At 40.1% G+C, this 21,219-nt stretch overlaps 2 protein-coding genes across 2 annotated transcripts; one reads left to right on the top strand and one right to left on the bottom strand.

The window, feature by feature from the left end:
* Positions 1 to 1,039: 1,039 nt before the first annotated feature.
* Positions 1,040 to 2,702, bottom strand: LOC146549702 (uncharacterized). The gene is made up of 2 exons (XM_085261701.1): positions 2,666 to 2,702; positions 1,040 to 1,719 (listed from the first exon to the last, which is right to left on the bottom strand). Exons 1-2 carry the CDS (start codon positions 2,700 to 2,702, stop codon positions 1,040 to 1,042), a joined length of 717 nt encoding a protein of 238 aa, XP_085117827.1.
* A 795-nt stretch (positions 2,703 to 3,497) lies between these two features.
* LOC146549703 (CMP-N-acetylneuraminate-beta-galactosamide-alpha-2,3-sialyltransferase 1-like) lies at positions 3,498 to 21,159 on the top strand. Its single transcript, XM_085262877.1, has 7 exons — positions 3,498 to 3,913; positions 4,468 to 4,736; positions 14,760 to 14,956; positions 15,803 to 15,970; positions 18,476 to 18,521; positions 19,165 to 19,284; positions 19,950 to 21,159. The coding sequence occupies exons 2-7, from the start codon at positions 4,485 to 4,487 to the stop codon at positions 20,115 to 20,117; spliced, it is 951 nt and encodes a 316-aa protein (XP_085119003.1). The 5' UTR covers positions 3,498 to 3,913; positions 4,468 to 4,484; the 3' UTR covers positions 20,118 to 21,159.
* The last annotated feature ends 60 nt before the right edge of the window (positions 21,160 to 21,219 follow it).

Raw genomic sequence — 21,219 nt, forward strand, 5'->3', positions numbered from 1 at the left:
GGTTCAAGAGTGGTATGTTAGTCACATGTCCGTCCGCCAGGCAACGTAGTGCCGTACGAAGTAGCGTGAAAAACAAACTTCAAAGTAGCGCTACGCGTTCAGCGGGAGGCGTGGATGACGAGCGGCGATAAACTTGCGAAAAGCAAGTTATGCCCAACTCCACCGGTGGATTCTGACAGCGTGGAAAAGTGTGAAAACATCCGCGATCACCACCAGATTTTGAAGGGCTGGACTGCTGCATGATGGAGAGGAGGACACCGACACTGACAATGAGGATTTCTTTGGTTTTGAAAGTGACAACGAAGGAGAGAAGCGGAGAGTGGATGACGAAGCCATCCTGAGCCTGTTTGTATCCGACACTGGAGAAGAGGACTTTGGTGGTTTTAGTGCGCAGGAAGAAGAGAAAGATGGTGGTGAATGACTGACTTTTCTTCTTGTTAAAGCTGTGTCACTGCACCTGAGCCTAAAAGGTAGGCCGAATCTATTTTTCTGGTGTGCTGTAGGTTACTGTTATGTACTACATGTGCAAATATGTACCCATAACTTGTTTTTCAAAATATTAATAAAAGGGGTGTGTCTCCAAACAGCCATCTCTTTTCTGACAATTCCCTTTGTGCATATTCTCTGACATATGATAAGTCAACATCGAAACACCTGCGGCTTTTGGTCAGGTGCGGCTAATGTATGTACAAAACAGGATTTTCCCCTGATTTTAGCTTGTGCGGCTAATATTCAGGTGCGCTTTGTAGTCCGGGAAATACGGTAATTAAAAATGTTTTCCCAGCTAAAGATCTAACATTTAATAAAGCCAACTTAAGTGTTTTAGAGGCATTACTTGTCCCCTCGTGTTTGGGAGCAGTCTGTGGCACACAAGGTATGTTTACTATATTTAAAGATCTTTTAGAGTGCAGCTCTCTGTGTTTTGACCAGGCCACATGTCTCCTGTCACCTAAAAGTACAGAAATTTTAAAACCTTCTAGTAAACAGGGTCCCAGCTTCTTCCACTGCCATAATCCTCGCAGCCCAGACCCTCCACACATCACACATCAGACTGTGGAGACAGAGCATGAAGGTGGTAAAGAGGAACTAAGGGGGGCGAGGCTGGGCAATGTGACTTCGATTGCTCTGTTGAGGGTGGGGCTCGATGGCGAACCTTTAGCTGCTCTGGTGGGGGGTTTATGGGGGACAAAAAGGGATTGGGCCGGGGGGTAGATCTGAGCCCAGCATTGACCCGCTCCATCAATTCCTCAGTGAATTTCAGGTGTGGGCAGGAGGGAGAAAGGGAGGAGGAGGAGGGTGATGGGGGTGATGGCCTGTCAGGGGTTTGGGGAACTGGGGAAGATCGTGGTCCCTGGTCCTGGTCCTGGTCGTCTGTGTTGTTGAAAGAGTTGGAGGCAAATAGGGACCCCTCTTCTTGCCTCAGATGCCTCTCCTTTCTGAGGCTCTTCCCGGGTGGGGGCAGATGGAGCTCCTCCTCAAGGTTTCTGCTGGGCTTTGTCTGTTCTTGGAGTACTGTTTGTTCCTCTTTATGAGATAACTCCTCGTTTATCTCAGCCTTGGCACCAAGCACAGATGGATGACGTATGGAATAAAACAAGTTGGAGGTGAACAGTTTCACCCCTGACTTGTTAAAATTAAATCCATTTGCTTTAAACAGATGCCTGCGTTCCCAAAAAATATTAAAGTTGTTGATAAAATGCACTGAGTGGTCAGCACATGCTGATAGTACAGATATGAAGCCCAACAATCATGTTTTACAGTCCTGTGGTCTCAGCCTCAGATACTTATTAAATCACACAAAGCTCATTTAGAAACAAATAAACAAACAAAATATGCTCTCCTTCATTTCTGTCAACCACACGTTTCTGAAGCTATTCACATGGTTGCTAGGCAACCTGGGCAGCACGACGGAGGCTAGACCGTCCCATTTCACAAGCCTCACACTTCCGGCCTTAGCGGTCTTTGAGTACGCTGCCCTTGAGGACTGTTGAGGCTGCGTACTTTAAGGCTGCAGACCCTGAATTGGGACACAGCCAGCTTCTTCCCCACAGCTGTCAGGCTCCTGAACTCTGCCTCCTGACATCTGACCCACGTTAACACATGGACTGGACATACACACAGCCACAACCACCTACACACACACACACACACAATGGACAACAGTACCCTCAAACACACAATAATAACATGGACTGAACCACCACTCACAACCACTAGCACTTTATATAGCCTCTTAACTGCACTACTGTATAGTTCTGTGTAAATAATCATACGATAATTTTTAATTCTATAACTGTTTACAACTTGCATAGTTCCCATTTCTGTATAGCTGTATATCTCATATATGAATTTCCTTCATATTCTGTATAGTTTTTTTCACATTTATATCCTGTTCATTGCCTGTACATAGCTTGTACTCACTACAGCCTGTACATACTTATAGTTATAGCATATTCATAACATACTTCATACTGTGTGCATATTACATACCGTAATAGACCCATTTCTGTAATATACTTACATATCTATATTATTGCTAATATATATTGTAATATATCTATATCATGGCTAAAGCACTTCTGGATGGATGCACACTGCGTTCCGTTGCCCTGTACCTGTGATTCAATGACAATAAAGTTGAATTCTATTCTATTCTATACCACACCTTTTATCTGTACCACTGACAGTTCATGTGCTGACATGTTGCGTCCACACCTTCTCTGTCAACATTCTTTTCCTCAAAGCACAGCTGCTGCCATTAGATTGATGATGATTGTAAAAATAAAGACCTCACCTAAGCAGCTTATATCCAGTGACTCAACAAGTAAACAAAGTAGAATTGACAAAAATAATACCCTATTGCAAAATGTATAAACGCTTTCAAGTTTAAAATTAAAGATCTGAAATTTCTTTAGAGGGAATTAATGTACACATCCAAGGCCAATTCAATGGCACTTTAAATGATTTACTCTAACTGTTATAATGGAAGGAGTACCAAAGGGCTGAAATGGTCAAATATATATACAAATATCAATAAAATGCTCCTCTGATATCTATAAAATTAACATTAAATATCATGTATGTTCTGCAAGCCTGAGATAACTCACACAGTTATCACACTAGTGATCAGCATCAGCCAACAGCAAATATCATAATGTGTACTTTATGCAAATATTTTCATCTCGAAAGCTTCAACTTAAGACAGCGGCTGAGGTGCGACAAAGGATCACTATTTTTGTACTAACTTTGTCTTTCTTTTCTTTTTTACGAGTAGTGTAATTGAATATTTATCTGTTATGCTCTAGATTAAAGACTATGGTTTGTTTATAACATTCTCTACTTACCTTTAGCTGTTTTGGCAGAAAGTGGTAGCTTTATTTATACAGCTTCTCTTACTTTTTGACTTGGTCATATGCGTTCTTTTAGCCTCATTGAATTTTCAGTGTTTTTTGCATATTTTTAACCCACAATGTTCTATATGGTTTTTTTTAGTTAGAGTTTTTTTTAGAGATATGACCATATATGAGGGTGGAATTATTTTCAGCTAATGAGAAAGATCCTCTAGTAAGAAGTATTCATAAAATGTTATGGTGCAAAGCATGGACACAAATTTCAGCTAATTACTGCTGAGTAACAGGCTAATAGATTATATATTTATACGTATGTATGTATATTTGTGTGTGTATGTTTTGTGGGTTTACATAAAACATTTAAATTGTGTGCAACAGTTGTGTGGCAATTCACAAGTCAGACACAACCCCAATAACTGTTTGCACATAGTCCATAACCCCTCCCTCCCTCTCCTTTTGAAAAGTTCCTCTTTTGTTGATAGCTACATAGATAGCTTGGTAGATGTATCATACAGGTTCTTCTTGACTCATATTCCTGCTTTTGTAATTTCATCTTTTTGCTGGTAAGACACCTTAAATTTACACTCTGTCTCATCTCACACTAATCTGTACTGAACCTCCAGTCATTAAGTTTCCCAAATGTATTTTTCTCTCACTATATGTGTGTGTCTATATATATATATATATATATATATATATATATATATATGTATTAGAGATGATATTTTAGGTTATTCATCAGCAATAGAGTTAATACTACAATGGCACAAGTAATTCATGCAATTACACCAACCGACAGACTCTGAAAGTATTTTAAGTTCTGTGTTTTCCTTTCTGTTGGCTGTCATGCTATTTGATTCAACTTTAGGCAACACACCGTGATGTGCTCAGGAGTAGCAGCTGGTTTATGCTGGTAAATGCTATCTGTGCAAATACCATAAATACAAGAGGACATTAAACCTTCTATGTTTATCTGATTTTTCTGCCTTCCAGTGCAGTGCTCTTAATATGTTGCCAACTATAAATAATTTTAATTAAAGAGTTATCATTTCTGTTACTGTTTTCTTAAAGGCTTAGTGCAAATTTTCACATTCACTCACATTGTATTTGTTCATAGATTGGAACTCCATCAAGATGTATTTCAAAAGGGGAAAATTCAGAGTGCACATTTTCCCACTACTGAATATCACAGCAATTGTTTTGGTCTCCATCCTTTTATGGAATTTATCTGGATATACCTTCTGTCATCAGGAGTCAAGACTTTGTGCCTGTCACAAATGTCTAACAGACAGTGATCCTTGGTTTAATGACATCATTAGTGAATCTCCTAAACCTTTTATGTCACAGAAACATAAACCCTTGGAGGAAGATTTCAACTGGTGGAAGGTAAATAATGAAAACATATTACAATAAACCTTTGTCCCACTGTGGCCATGTTAAAGTTGTTTTAACTGCCCATCCCTTGTTTATTTTATGACACCTGTGTTTACTGGTATAGCAAGAGCAGTATATTCAAGTGTGTGCTACCTCCACCCAAAAAACCAACACAAATATTCCTCCGTAGTTTAGCTACGGATTAGATAAGTTTAAAAAACCTTGTTTGATACTTATCTTTCTTTCTTTTATGTTTACTCAACTCTTTATCCTTGCAACCCGTATTTCTAACTGGCTGAAGAATTGTAAAATACAATTACTTATATAGACATCTTTAAAACAGTGGTTCTTAACCTTGTTGGAGGTACCGAACCCCGCCAGTTGCATATGCGCATTCACTGAACCCCTCTTTAGTGAAAAATAAAATATGATTTTTTTCAAATTCAAGACATAGATATGTTTTTTACTGGTGCACAAAATGAGCCGTGGTGGAGGCTCTGCCGAACCCCTGAGACCGACTCACCGAACCCCTAGGGTTCGATCGAACCCAGGTTAAGAACCACTGCTTTAAAATGACAAAAGAAAAAAAAAGAAGTTTCACCACTCATCTGAGAAGCTTCTTCAGTTCTAAGAGCAACTGGTGGAGAGTCCCAGATCTGAACCTTATTGGAAGTATCCAATTGGAGGGATAATAGGTACTTTGTATCAAACCAGTGATTTATGACCCGCCGTCAAATGCTGTATGACAGAAGAAGTAATAAAGGAAGTAATAAAGGTTTACGACAGTCATAATTTTTATGAATATCATAAAATTATATAATAAACAATATAAATAATCATATGACCCAAAATATATCATCATGGAAGTATGGTGATGTAATAGGATGATAAATAGGATGTTAAATGGCCTGCATTTGTATAGTGCTTTTCTAGTCCCTAAGGACCCCAAAGCGCTTCACACTACATTCAGTCATTCACCCATTCACACACACACTGGTGACAGCAAGCTACATTGTAGCCACAGCTGCCCTGGGGCGCACTGACAGAGGCAAGGCTGCCGGACACCGGCGCCACCGGGCCCTCTGACCACCACCAGTAGGCAAACATGGGGTTAGTATCTTGCCCAAGGATATTTGGCATGCAACCAGGAGGCAGCCTGGGATTGAACCACCGACCTTCTGATTAGCGGTTGACCTGCTCTGCCACCTGAGCTACAGCCACCCACCCATGTTAAAGCCAAAAGGTTTACTTTTTTGACAAAAAAATTTCATCCTTTTTAGACAACTGTTTTTGGGGACCCGTGCGTGTGTGTGTGTGTGTGTGTGTGTGTGTGTGTGTGTGTAAAAACGTGTTAAAAGGATCTCTTCACAGCCCCCTCACCCAGTTTTCAATTGGAGATGCTCCATGTTTCAGCCATAACTGAAGAGTCCATTCCTGGAAATGGCTTGCATTACCTGGATTTAATTGACACACAACTGAGTTTAAGATTGAAAATAATGAACAGTGATGGCTCTTATCTGGCCCTTGATGTCCTGGTTGTTGTACTTTTGAAACGGTGCCGGTGCTTAAACCGGTGCTTAAAGAATGAAGAACACAAACTTTGTCCAAAAACCTCTCATGTTTAGCTGTTTTCCACTTTTTCTTTGGCCATTTTAGCCTTTTTGGCCAGGGTGAAGGGAGTATCTGCCATCAAACAAGAAGACAGCCGCATGTAACTATGACAGTGTTTGCTAGTTCACCTTACATGCATTAATTTAATAACGTGGTTAGCCTACTCAACGTAAATTACACACGAACAACATTAAGCTACTGATGCAGAGAAGAACGCTGTTGCTGCCATCATCATCTGTCATCATTTCTGCTACACTGGCAGGGCTAGGGGCCAGGACTCACCTCTTCGGGTTCTTGAGGGATGTTGCAAACTCCAGGTCCGATAACAGGCACCACACCTGCAGTAGATGTGCACGGTGTGAGGTGTCGCAGGTCAAGCTATCAAATACGGCGCATTTCTCGGCTTTTAAAAAAACGCTATGCATCGCCAAGTGTTTCATCAGATTCGAGGAGTTACCTCCTTTGCACAGTACCTTAAAGCACTTGTTGCAGGCTGCTGAGTTTGAATCTTTTGCTGTGAAGTACAGCCAGACTTTTGACTTGGGCATTTTTAATCTGTAGCTCTGCTCTAAAAGAACATACGTACCTGGCCCCACCTACTATGCTTGCTAAGGTAAAATGATTGGCTAGAATCCAAAGTGTATGACATCTCAGTAAAATAAAAAAAAGCACCGAAATAAAGCCCTGAAATGTGCACTGCTTTTCGGTCTGGTTACTACCGTTTATGTCAGAAGTATTTTTTGCCTGTTAAAAACATTCAATTCAAGACTCATTCCACGCAATTATTAAAAAAAACATTATAATACAGTATAGGGCAGTATAGGGCCTTGTATCTACCACTCAATTCAATTCAATTTTATTTATAAAGCACCAAATCACAACAATAGTCGCCTCAAGGTGCTTTATATTGTAAGGTAGACCCTAGTGATATGCGATACCACTGATTTCCTTTCCGATCCGATACCAAGTAATATTCAGGGTGGTATCGACGATACTGATCCGATACCGATACTTTGTACAAAACGGATTTTATTTATTGTATCTCAAATTATAGCGTCATAATGATTACAGGACATCAGAATACCTTCTTCTTATCACTTAATAATGCAGAGTTCATCATATAGAAATAAAAAAACTAAAGTTGTGTGCTATTTGAACACCTTGCCTGCCTGGAGGACTAAAGGACTCCGTGAGAGACTCTCACCCTAGCAGCACCTGTCCCTCTCCTCCTCTTCAGTTCGCCTCAACATACGCTCGTCATATTTTGTGATATGATTTACTCTGAGGTGTTTGACAAGGTTAGTGATGTTGCCACAACCATACATGCCAACCCTCCCGATTTTTCCGGGAGAATCCCACCTTTCTCCAGATTTTCCACCCGGACAACAAAGTTGAAAAACCATATCGCAGAATTCATAGCGCGGCCCAGCCAATTCCAGTTTCCAACAATGACGGCAGCGACTTAGTTTTAATATCACTCTTATTTCTCTTTCTGGGTCGCAAAAAAACTTTTAACATATTTTCAGGTGAGAATGTAGCTGTGTAAACTTCAAATATCTGAGCCGACCGACACATCGTCTTCAAACCCCCGCGGTCTTTCACCACTCGGGTTAAACATGATGTACAAGTCACTTTGATAACTTAAAAATGTTCTTGTTTGGCTTTTTCAGTGTTTTATTTGTTCGTGAGTAAATCGGTTTGGCTGAGATTAAAGTTATTAGATTAGATTAAATTAAACTTTATTATTCCCTCGGGAGGGTTCCTCCGGGGTTTTCACACAGCTGAATAAACGTCAAACAGAAAATGATTAAACAGAAGAGTTTACGTCAGTGTCCGGTTATATTTTAGACAGCAAGGAGCAGACGGCAGAGTTTCACTCCACCGAGGGAGCTCGTGACGTACTACCCGGCTTTCTTTAGACCGCGAAGGCCGGTCCTCAGGTGGAAGCAGCCTCTGAATTTGGACACCCCCGCTGTTTCCGGGCCGGCCAATAATAACGGTGACATTTAACGTATTTTATCCGATAAATAAACCCTGTAAAATATATTTATCCGCCCAAACAGCCCTTTTGAATGTCTCCCTAATTCTGAGGTCTCAAGGTTGGCAAGTATGGCCACAACACCTCACTTTTTTTGCCACATTTATTGCAAACCACGGCTCAGCTGTTTGTGGAGGTAAAATACATCCGCACAATTACGCTCAGCCATTGTTGTGAGTGCGCACGCCAAGGGGCTGCGAGACATTTATACAGCCGTATTTCGCACATGACTATGAAAGGCGGAAGAGGAAGTAGTTCCTTTGAATGTAGGCAATCCGAATGTTATAGTTTCTTTCCACTGTGTTCCTGTTAATGATAAACTACAAATTTACTCTAAATTACTAAAATATCGATATTTTAATGTGAGAATCGATTCTAGAACATAAATGATTGGTATCGGAGGAATCGATATTTCAGGATCGATCCGCACATCACTAGTAGACCCTACAATAATACACACCGCTCATTATATCTCACTCCGCTGTGATATAATGAGCTGTCACGGTCACGTAGCTTTCCGTTGCCCTGGAGGTCCACCCATTTGTAGTAGTTAGAGCAACAAAAGATGCCTGGGACAGTTCAGCCATAACTTAAATCTTTTCCTGCTCATACATGCTTGGAACGATCTTGCCACTAAAGCGGACGTGCAACGGGATATCACTGCGTGGCTCAAGCACATTCATCATAGTTTAAACCCCTTGTTTTGCACAACGTCTGCAGCTAAACACCCCAATAGCTTCTGTAATAGCTTTAGCCCGGTCGGACTGGGCAGCAAAGGGCTGCTTAAATACCGCAAACTCCTCTGCTAGCGCTGGCCATAACTAATGCTTGACAGACCCACCACGCGCACCATACACATACTTTTTTTTCTTCTTTTTCCAATCTTACGGATCAACCGTGATCCGTTACACCACTAATGAACACCCATTTCCCAACCAGAGAATCACCACAATACCACCTAATAAACCAGGCATGTCCAAAGTCCGTCAGATTCCAAGTGGCCCACAGCTTCAGTCTAATTATAACTTTCTAAGTCTGAATAAATAAATCATGAATTTAAAGGTGTAATTCTTTTTTCACCACATGGTGGCAGCACCGCCCCCCCCCCCCCCCCCCCCCCGCTACTTGCACCTGTGCTGCGAGCCCGCCTTTCTCTGCTCTTTTCTGCCATGGCGACTGTACAAAAAAAGAGAAAGGTTGATGGTGAGAGCTGCCGCTTTCAGGAGTGGTGGGAATTGCAGTTTTTTTTAACTGAAATTCGAGGCAATTGTGTTTGCCTGATTTGTAAAGAGACTGTTGCCTTGTTTAAGGATTTTAACATTAGGAGACACTACGAGACTAAACATGCTGCAACATATAACAAGGTAACAGGGAGTGAGCGCGCTGAAAAAGTGAAGCAACTCCAAGCTGCTCTGGCTTCGCAACAGCGATTTTTCATGCGGGTCTGTGAGACACATGAAAATATCATGAAAGCCAGCTACGAAGTGGCTATGTTAATAGCTAAACATGGCAAACCTTTCACTGAAGGTACGTTTGTCAAAGACTGTGTGTAACTCCGAAATGACAACACAGGCACGGCTTCTTCAAGACGGGCGCTTCGCTGCATTTATTGAACGCCGTGAAAAAATTACAAACATAAAACACAAAGGCTTTAAGCGCTTCAGTCTATCAAAAGTAACACTTGTGCTTTAACAACAAGAAATTACCTCGTGGCCGCCTGCCACTTCGGAGGTCCTAGAACAATAACCTTACTGTGCATTCTAAATTAAAACATAAAATAATTAGAACACCATACATTACAAATTTTCACAATATTACAATACAGTTATAGCAAATGACAAATAGCTTGTACAGTTAGTAGACTAACCAGGCCTTTGCAGATAGCTCGCTGAACTCCTTAGCGTGATTATTAAACGTGGGCTCACAGCCTATATTATCACGCCCAAAACCTTGCGATAATAGCGGTGTAACAAAACTTGTTCTTTGTGACAAGATAAACGCACCTTTACAATATTGTCCACAGAAATGTACAAGCAAGAACATTTTAACTGCTGGAACCATCTATTAAACTTCTTTATACATAAACCATTTCTGTGACACTAACACTGTGTCATGAAAATGGTGGAGAACATTTGCCCAGAGAAGAAGCAAGAATTTCTGAGTGTTTGCTTGGCACACAACACTGTATTCGCTCTAAAGCTCTGTACCACCAACAGTTTCTGCATGACATCCTGGCTGAATATGGTGACGTAATTTATTACAATGATGTGAGGTGGCTAAGTCGGGGGTCTGCACTACAGCGATTTTTCTCTCTCAGAGAGGAAATCAGACAGTTTTTAGATGAGAAGGGACAACCAATGGAAGAACTGTCTGATCCTGTATGGCTAGCAAATCTGGCTTTTTTGGTTGACATCACGAAGTATCTGAATGCGCTGAATGTTAATCTTCAAGGAAAAGACGTAGTGGTGAGCCAACTATATGCTCACATCAAGGTCTTTGGAACCAAACTGCAACTTTTCCAAAGACACTTGTCCCTAACAGAGCCCTGTACCGCACACTTCCCAGTTTTGAAAGAGGTTATTGACAGTTTCCCAGTGGACATTAATGTCCAAATGAAGAGTTACGCAACAGCTATCGCATTTCTTTCTGGAGAATTTAACAAACGCTTTCAGGACTTTGCAGCTATCGAAAAAGACATGCTGCTTTTCTCATCTCCCTTCTCCATGGAACCTGATGATGCTCCTCCGCAGCTTCAGCGGGAGCTCATTGAGCTGCAGTGTGACGATGAGTGCTGCGGAAAACACCGGCAGTGTTCTCTTGTTGACTTTTATCGGCAGCTATAGACAAAGACAGGTTTCCTGAGGTGTGATCTCTTGCTAAGAAAATGCTGAGCTTATTTGGTTCCACATATTTGTGTGGCATTTAACACCATCATCCCCTCAAAACTTGCCACGAAGCTCGTCGACCTTGGGCTGGGAACACCAATCTGCAGATGGATTCTAAACTTCCTCACAAACAGGCCCCAGGTGGTGAGAGTCGGTAAGCACACCTCCTCATCGCTCATCCTAAACACAGGTACGCCACAGGGTTGTGTGCTTAGCCCCCTCCTATATTCCCTGTTCACACACGACTGTGTTGCTAAACATGAGTCCAACATCATCATCAAGTTTGCGGATGACACAGCCATCATAGGCCTCATCACAGACAACGACGAGACGGCGTATAGAGAGGAGGTGATGGCACTGTACGAGTGGTGTCTGGAAAATAACCTGACTCTCAACATCAGCAAAACTAGAAAAATGATAGTGGACTACCGGAAACGACCAGTCAGGGAACACCAGCCCATCCACATCAACGGTGTCAAGGTCGAAAGGGTCAGCAGCTTCAAATTCCTTGGAGTCAACATCACCGAGGACTTCTCCTGGACTCTTCACACAGACACTGCTATCAGGAAAGCTCGCCAGCGGCTTTATTTCCTGAGGAGGCTGAGGAAATTTGGCATGAACGCCAACATCACCTCAGATTTCTGGAGACTGAGCTGAGGGATGCAAAAGATGCAAACTCAGCAGCCAGCAACAAGTGCTTTAAGGTGATACTGTGCAAAGGAGGTAACACCTCGAATCTGATGAAACACCTGGCGACGCATAGCGTTTTTTTAAAATCAGACAAATGCACCCTATTTGATAGCTTGCTGCGAGACCTCACACCGAGCACATCTACTGCGCGTGAAGTGCCTGTTATCAGTCCCGGAGTTAGCAACATCCCCAAAAAACCCGAAGAGGTGAGTCCTGGCCTGTAGCCCTGCCAGTGTAACAGAAATGATGACGGATTATGATGGCAGCAGCAGCCGTTCTTCTCTGGGTCAGTAGCTTAATGTTGTTCGTGTGTAATTTACGTTGAGTAGGCTAACCATGTTATTAAATTAATGCACGTAAGGTGAACTACACCGTCGTAGTTGTTTGAAGGTAGATACTCCCTTCACCCTGGCCAAAAAAGCTAAAATGACCAAAGAAAAGTAGAAAACAGCTAAACATGAGAGGTTTTTAGACAAAGTTGGTGTTTTTTCCCCCCCCATTGATTAAGCACTGCTTCCAGCCAAGAGTGATACCATAAATCCCCTATAGCTGCAGAAAAGGTTAACATTGTTGTCTTTTTACAAAAAAACAGCAAAACATGAGAGGTTTTTGGACAAGTGTTCTTCATTCTTTAAGTCCCGTTTTTGTACTGGTATAAAACCTAAAACGTAAATGATACCCATCCCTAATTAGCAGTGCTAGTTAGTATAGCTCCAGGCTCAAAGGAAACAGAGCAAAAACAGTCATTAGAATTTAATGTAGCCCCCAAAAGGCAGTCTCAGTAATCTCAGCCGCAGGGAAACCAGGAAATCCACAGTTATTATTGTTCCCTGTCACACAAAACACAGCCCCCGAATAAATAGTCCAAAGTCTGAAACAGAAAAATTGTCCTTTTTACTCACCAAAGCCGGCTGCTCTAAAATCCCGGGGTCGGACTGTGGTGAGGGGCAACAACGGCGTGAGCACCACTTCCCATTTGAAGGCTGGACCGACGGGCCGAGCAGCGAAGCGGTAATGGCTGGGTGAGTGGTAGTGCCCGGGGAGCGAAGGTGAAGCTCGTTCAGAATAAAATCCTGTGCGAGCGGATTAAGTGAGCTGAGCAATCAGGGGAGACCGGGAACTAATCGCTGTAGCCGATTAGCTATAGCTTTCCCCTTATGCTGCGGGGACAGATTGATTAGCCGCTCCACGGAGTAGGTGACGTCCCTCTGGAGCTCCTCGGATGGATTAAATGCAGCGGGGTCCACAGTGGCTGGTTCCTACTGTCATGGCTCATGGGGCAAGCCATGTGGATTTTAATGAAGGACCCAAGATGCAGACAGCTTTCAGATGCAAGGGAGTTTCATTAGGGAAGTGAAATAAACATAAATACAGTGGGTATGAAACAGAACCTGAGGATAACCTAAACTGGAGACAACTAATAACAACAGACCTAAAGGTGATACCTAAAGTGTGTGAATGTGTGTGTGAATGGGTGGATGACTGGATGTGTAAAGTGCTTTGGGGTCCTTAGGGACTAGTAAAGCGCTATACAAATACAGGCCATTTAAAGGGGAGATGCAGGGAGACTCGGGAAAACCACACAGGAAAACTATGTCTACTATGAGCGACCATCTTTGAACAGAGGCGGTGGCTCACGACACCAACTGTCTACCATCTATAATCCAGTTTTGAGATCCCTTCCCAGACACCTTAACGCCCACCCAGGAAATCACATGATAGGGTGGGGTTAGGTTTCACAATGAGCTACCCGAAACCTTGGCTGATTGTGACCTACACCCGTTTTCACACCTTGGCTCATGTGATTAGGTAGAGGATCAGTAGGGGGTCCATGTCCCTCTTGGGGGACACTCCCACGGGTCTTAAATCTGGGACTCTCCACCATTTAACCCTAGAAATGAAGAAGCTTCTCGGATAAGAAGTGAAATGTTTTCAAGCAACTCAAAGAAATCGAAGACGCTTTTCCCCCCCAAGCTCCTTAGACTACGATGACCTGGATGATTGAGAACCTTCACAGACATATCTCAATAATTAATAACACAAATGTGAATACGTTTGATCCTTGAAGACACTTAGAAATAGATGCTGGTGCTATCTATCAAATAACTGAAATTGAATCAAACTGAATTGATTTCATGATTTTTAGAATATTGTGTTTCTGTGACTGACAGGGGATTTCTAAAAATCACCCCGTAGTTCTTCAGCTAAGACACCTGAGTTAGAAAACACAAACACTGCAGTTGTCTTTACTCGCGAGGGCAGTCATGAACGCAAAACCTGCGACCTGCGTCTCATCACTGTCTGCGTTCTTTATTTATACTTCAGAATCAGAATCAGAATACTTTATTAATCCCGAAGGAAATTAGGGTTATTTGTCTGTATGTCTGTGTGTGTGTGTGAACAAATAGCTTCTTATTCTAAGAACTCTGAGCTGAGGTTCCCCTTTTTCTAAATCTGTATGTTCTTACAGAAAGAGGACGCATTAGTTGTTTATCACAGAAAAAGTACATGTCAAAAGTCACGTAGACATTTGCTTAGTGATCAATAAAAGAATACATTTCATGGAGCTGATCACATTATATAAAAACAATTTTCCTTTGACAGTGACAAAAGTCAGAAAGTACGTATATTGTATGATTGGAATACTTAGAATCAGAACAATATTAATCCCTAAGGGAATTACACTATTGCGCACAGTTGCTCCAAGACAATGCAGATATTTTGTCATTAGCAGGGATAATGTTAAAGACGAAATGTGTTTTGAACAAGAGATGTGATCTGAGGTTGCAAAACTTTATTCTTTTTTCTCAGCCCTTACAGGGGGAAAAACAAAACTTCACTGTCTACAATAAAACACTAGAACGTGTGTTTCAGACAATAACACCCATTGCAGATGTTGAAGAACCTCGCCCTGATCGCTGCAGGAGATGTGCAGTGGTGGGGAATTCTGGAAATTTGAGAGGATCCCAGTATGGACCCCTGATTGATTTCCATGATATTGTGATAAGGTAATAATAATTTAATGGCATTTGTCCCGATTCGTGATTGAGGTGTGAGACAAACGACTACTGGTCCAAGTGCGTCAAAACAATGATTTTATTAAACACATGTGTGGAAAGATACACAGCTCGATATTGTCAACCCAGATCTCCCGTCAAAACATACTTCAGCATGGTTTTATTATGTCAGGGTAAACACCCCTTCTCGCGTTAGACAAAACATCACATGTATAGGTTATCATTAAGTTTCCGTATTTAACAGCATTTTTCCCTATATGGTTGTCCAGCTCCTCCAGATGCTTCCTGTAGACCTCGGATCACTAGTTGCCAAGCAGAGACAAAGCAAGATGTCTTTCACTTTTACCCTAGAAATTATACTTCATGTCTATGTGTATGTAAGCATGTTAGGCATTCATTCACAGCATTCAAGTCATTTCATCAATATATCAGTTCAGACATAACGCTGAACGACATTTTTAACCTTCATTAGACTGTATGCTTAACTCTATCATGAGCACAAATGAAATGTGTGTTAATAACATGATTGAAACTGTATGTTTAATAAATGGAATAAATGTTTAATCAAATGCCATTGCTCAAAGCTTAATAAAAAGATAGAAAGGAATCAACATGATATAAAATGATATAATCCCCACACATTATAACCATCATTACACAAAAACAAAACACAAAAGCTAATTTCAACAGCACTGTTCACTGACAAAACCTGAAAAGATTCATGTCACAAAAAAATCTAAGTTTTGTTATGTTTTGTTATGCATATAATGTGATGTAAATTACAATGTGTCTAAAATGCTAAATATGTAAACTTATATATCCTTCTGTACTATTTAGAGTCAACCGTGGGATGACCAAAGGTTTTGAAAGAGATGTTGGAACTAAAACAACTCATCGTGTCATGTATCCAGAAAGTTCTACTAGATTGGACAACAAAACTCATCTTTTGTTTTTTCCATTCAAAACACCTGACTTTTTGTGGCTTCTGAAGTCATTAATTCCAGGGTAGGCCAAACATGGCTTCTGTCTTCACTTTAATTATATTTCAATTTCTTTTAAAACTTATGTTGCTAGAAACTGTACTGCTACTGTACTGGAATGGCATTATGAAATTTCAGATTTTAATATCTTTGCAACACAGTCTTAGCTAACTATAAGTAAAGGTGCAAACCAGGTTCGTCTGTTTGAACAAGCAAATTAAACAAGGTTCAAAATTTAGTTAAACCTTAAAGGGTTCAGATCAATGGTGTATATTTTGTTTGGCATTGAAATTATATATTTTAATTTTCTTTCCTGGCCCTTAAACTCATTTACACAGTGGCCCCGACAGGCCAAATGGACTGCAACTTAAGAAAACACCAGCAATGAGAAAAACGCTGCAAAAGCAAACAAAACACAACGGAAATAGAAAAAACAAAAAAAGAAATAGGAAAAAACAGATTTCCAAAAGCACCAGGGAAGTGTTTCTGGGGAGACAATTTGCAGTAACCAAAATATGCTAAGTATTGCACTGGGAGATACTTAAAAGAAGTGGAGGATCTATCGGTTTTGTGAGGAAAGAAAAGATGAAAGGCAAGTGTGTTACCCTAACTATTAGCCTAAAAATCCATCATAAGTATTATATGAATCATGTTTTTTCCTATTTCTGTTTTTGTTTTTCCCATTTGTGATTTCTTTTTTCCTATTTCTGTTTTGTTTTTCCTATTTCCGTTGTGTTCTGTATGCTTTTGCAGTGTTTTTATTGCTGGTGTTTCCTTAAGTTCCAGTCCGTTTGGGCTCTCAGGGCCACCATACATTTAGCTGTAAAATGTATAGAATGTTATAAATCCTAAATGCTTCAAATAACTTAACTAAATGTTAAAAAAATGTCATTGTTTTGTTGGCTGACATAAAGGGGAAAAAGATTATTTGGGGTAGTATCTATCCACCTAATGCTGATGATCAGACTTTTAAGTGCTTTAAACAACCATATTGCCCTGGTGGGGATTTTACGGTGTCAGTGGATCCAGATCAAAGGCTTGAAAACAAATGTACACTGGCGAAGGCATTTGAAGGTGGTAAACACACTGGACACAGTGAAATAATCTCCTACACAAATCCTTTGTTTACTCCAACACAGATGACTCAAGTTTATGAGCAATGCTGCAGCTATTAGGAGATATCAATATCAGGCCTATATCTCATTTCCCAGCCTAATGTATGGGTAACTGAACCCACAAAAAAGAAACTATATGTGGCTCTGTGTCTTTCCTGGGGTGTTCCCACAACTGTTTCATGGGGAAACTTGCTTTAAAGAGTGGAAACACCCACACCCTCTAGCAGATCATTACATGAAGGAACCTTTTAAAAACAAGCGCGTCCATGCTCACAGGTGTACACACGGGTGCTCACACACACAAACTACACCCTTTTTGGCTCTTACCTCAAAGCACACTGTGCGCTGTCGATATTATGTGCTGCACAATAATGTTTAATATTTAGTATTTACTGTTATATTCCCATATATCATCGTGATGTTGTTTATTGTATTGCTCTCGTTTTCTTCTGCTTGTTTTCTTTTTTCTTTCTCAACAAGTGATCCAGGTGATTGATATATGTATTTTTTTTGTCTGCTTATTTAGTTGGTTTTTGTTTTTTTGCCCTTTATCCCCGTCCCTCTTCTCCGCTGTTTTTCCCCCCTCTTCCTTTCTCCCTTTTCTTTTCCTCATTCAAGTCAGTCCCGTATCTAGCAAGTGAAAATAAAAAAATAAATAAAATAAACAATAAAAGGTGAATCAAATAGACCATTACGGCAAGGCTGGGATGGTCAATTTGGTAAAGTAAATCCGTTGGGCATCTTTCCTCGCCTTTAGACAATAATTCTGATGGCAAAAGAACCAAACGGGACAGGCAAAAAAAGAAAAAAAGAAAAGAAAAAAAGAGTGGAAACACAAACGTGTTCTTCATCGATTCTTCTACCAGGCTCAGCTTTGATTCATTTTCTCACAATCTACTTCATTTTTTCTGCATACAAAAATGCCTTGATTTCCTGAGGGTCATGAATTGAACATCTTGCATTGTCCCATTGTATGTGTGGTCAAGCCTTTGACAGAATGTTAGCTTCAAACCATGTTTCCCTAAAACAGGCACCGCATCTCCCCATTAAATCTGCTCTCTAGTTGCCGTTGGGACCATTGGGAGTAATTTAACTTACAGCTGAAGCAGTAATACTATTACTTTTAGCTGCATATCCACTTTCTAGTGGGCTAATAAACAGGAAATATTAAAACACAATTTTGAGACACCCCACTCCCCAAGAGCTGTTTGATATTAAAATATATTCCTATGATATATTCTGGTTTTTCACATAGCTAGCAGCAACTCTTTTTTTTTACATGGAAGAAAGTTAAATAAATTGTTTTATGAACAACTGAACATCTTATTGTGATTCTTAAGTCTTAGGTAATTATTAGCATTTGTTTGTTAAACAATTTCTTTAACAAATTCAACAATATATTTTCTTTTCAACAGGGAAAACGGTGCTCCAAACTCTAACAAGATAACTAACAAAGATTTGGTGAGTATTTTAGGTTTACCTTAACAAAACTGGCAAATGTTGATGCCCAAGAAGTCCAATAATAACTTTACGCTACCATTAATTCAGGCATGCATGCTTACATAGACACTGTCCCCCATTTAGAAAGACAGAGGCGTCACACACTCTCACAAACCAATCCCGACATCAACGTCGTCATTTTGAATAAATGTAATTTTTTAAAATAAGAATTATGTATGCTCCCACTAAAAATCAAGAATGTTGGATACTGTTTGTCGCCGATTTGGACAGCCCAGCGGGTGCTCCCAATGCCTTTGGAGTAGGTGAAGCCAAAGGCAAGATATGCTTCATCACATTTTCCAGTAATGCCCCCCCCCCTTACAATGGCTCTCCCCACCCCTCAGCCTTTACTTTGTTGCAGTATTTGTTGTTTACTCTGTTCTGCATCCGGTATGTTATTGTTTTCCACAGTTGCTCATACTTGAAAATTATGTGCTCGGAAGGTCATGCATGTCACTGAACAAAGCCATGCCACTAATAGTGGCTTCTTTTAGCGACAGTGGTGCTTATTTAAAGTATTTTGTATATTAGTATATTGTGCATATACTTCATAAAAGAACAATTAATAAAACTCAGATTTAAAGATTTGCCTGATTTATAACAGGTGTCGATCCTTCATCCAGCTTTCATGAAATATGTTCATGATGTCTGGCTGAGAAAGAAGGCTGCTTATCCATCCACTGGCTTCCTTGCTGTGGTTCTCAGCTTATTAATGTGTGATGAGGTATGTTCACCTTACACAATCTACTTCTACATTATGCGTCTGACTGACACTCATTGTAGACATACTTGAAGAAAAACCGATTAAGAAGCAATTTCACAAACTAATATATTCATGTAATGTAAATTATGAAAGTATATTTATGGTTAGTACTTTAAGTGCACCTTTGATTGTGTAGTTTTTAACACTTTGGACTGGCAAGTGAAAAGTTGCTGGTTTGATTCCAACTGGAGAAACATATTGTTGTTTGGGGTTGTGTCTGAAAGGGCATCCAACATAAGTTATTCCCATTCAAACGTACAGAGCTACCCATTTGTGTCAAATAGGCAGCCAAAAATAATTTTATGCAACTCTCAGATAGCACTGTATACAAATGCCAAACTTTCAAACTGATCTAATACCAATAAAGACAGGACCAATGTTGGAGTCAAGGAGACTCAACTAATACATTGCACTTATAATTGCAGCGTATTCATGGCCAAAATTTCAATTACATTGGGGGTTTTGTATGCCTAAAGAGGAATAAAAAAAACTCTGGAAAGTTTTTTTTTTCCATGACTGAAGTTTTCATAATTCATGCATGAAAGGGCTAGGAGTGCAATTTGTGGCAACATTTATTTAAATTCAATACTAAAGACTTAATGACTGTAAAAACTTTGTTTCTTTAGGTTAATGTCTTTGGGTTTGGAGCAGACAGCGAGGGAAACTGGAGCCATTACTTTGAAATCCTTAAAAACAAACGGTTAAAAACAGGAGGCCACCCAGGAGAAGAAGAATATAAAATGCTTGTTAAATTACACATGAGGAAGAAAATAGTTTTTTTTAAAGGATGGTAATTTCCTTTAGTTTTTCATTTGTCTCCTCATCATTTTCAAGTCATCGTCAGTGATAACCATAACTCCGTAAGAATAAATAAATTTAGTTCTAAAAAAAAAATCAGTGACCAGCAAAACCAAACAGCAAAAAACACAATTACTGAAACTGACATGCACGGTTTGGGATTGTTAGTAATGAAGACTCAGACCTCAGGAGATAAACATCTGTTAATAGAATCATCTATTAATAGAATCATCTGTTAATCCAGTGGTTCCCAAACTTTTATTGGCAGATATAGACAAAATACTGTTACTGTTAATCTAACTATTTTGAGTTTTTATACGCTTACATATACACACCCTTTCTAAATGGAGTTACTGTCCCTCCATTTAGAAAGGCAGAGGCTTCATGGTGTAATTATTTCATGTGTAGTTGGTTTTTTTTTTTCCCTGTGTAACAATATTCAGCATTGCCATCAATACATTTTTCAAAAAATGCCTCTCTGTGCAAAATGGGTTCAAGAACATAAACAGCTGTGGGATACTGTTTGTCCGTGATTTGAACTGGGGGAACAAATTGTGGTTCAGACTGATATTATTTGTATCCCACTGTAACTTTACTGTATAAAGAGCTAACATCTAGGCCCCACACTTTGGGAACCTCTGTGTTAATCTATGACAATTATTAAGCACTATGTAGCAGAGATGGCGACTTGCAATCACAAGTTAGACCTGACCAAAACAAAAACCAAACCAAAGTTTTGGGATTTGAGTCTTGAGACCTTGTCATGAATTGCTGTGTGAGGCAGGTAGGATTAGACCCAAAATTCTGTTTATTGCAACAACCCTGAGTGAGTATGCACTTATCATTTTAAATGCTGTTGTACATCAATAAAGCAAAGGTCATATAAGATAATTCATAACATTTTACAAGTGTTAGAGAGACTAATTGGTCAATAGAATATCAGTTTCATCCATTAGACTCTTGAGACTTGACTTGGACTTGAAAAAAATTGCTGGTGAATATTTCTTCTATGTAGCATGTCTACATTTTGTCTCCAAAATAAAATGAATACAAAATGCAATGCTGCTTTCAGTTTGTCACTTTTCACTCCATTACCTG

Source organism: Mchenga conophoros, linkage group LG22 (assembly GCF_057382185.1).
Source record: "Mchenga conophoros isolate Kocher_MC1m ecotype Shallow Benthic linkage group LG22, M_conophoros_male_GT1.1, whole genome shotgun sequence".
Taxonomy (NCBI): Eukaryota; Metazoa; Chordata; class Actinopteri; order Cichliformes; family Cichlidae; genus Mchenga; species Mchenga conophoros.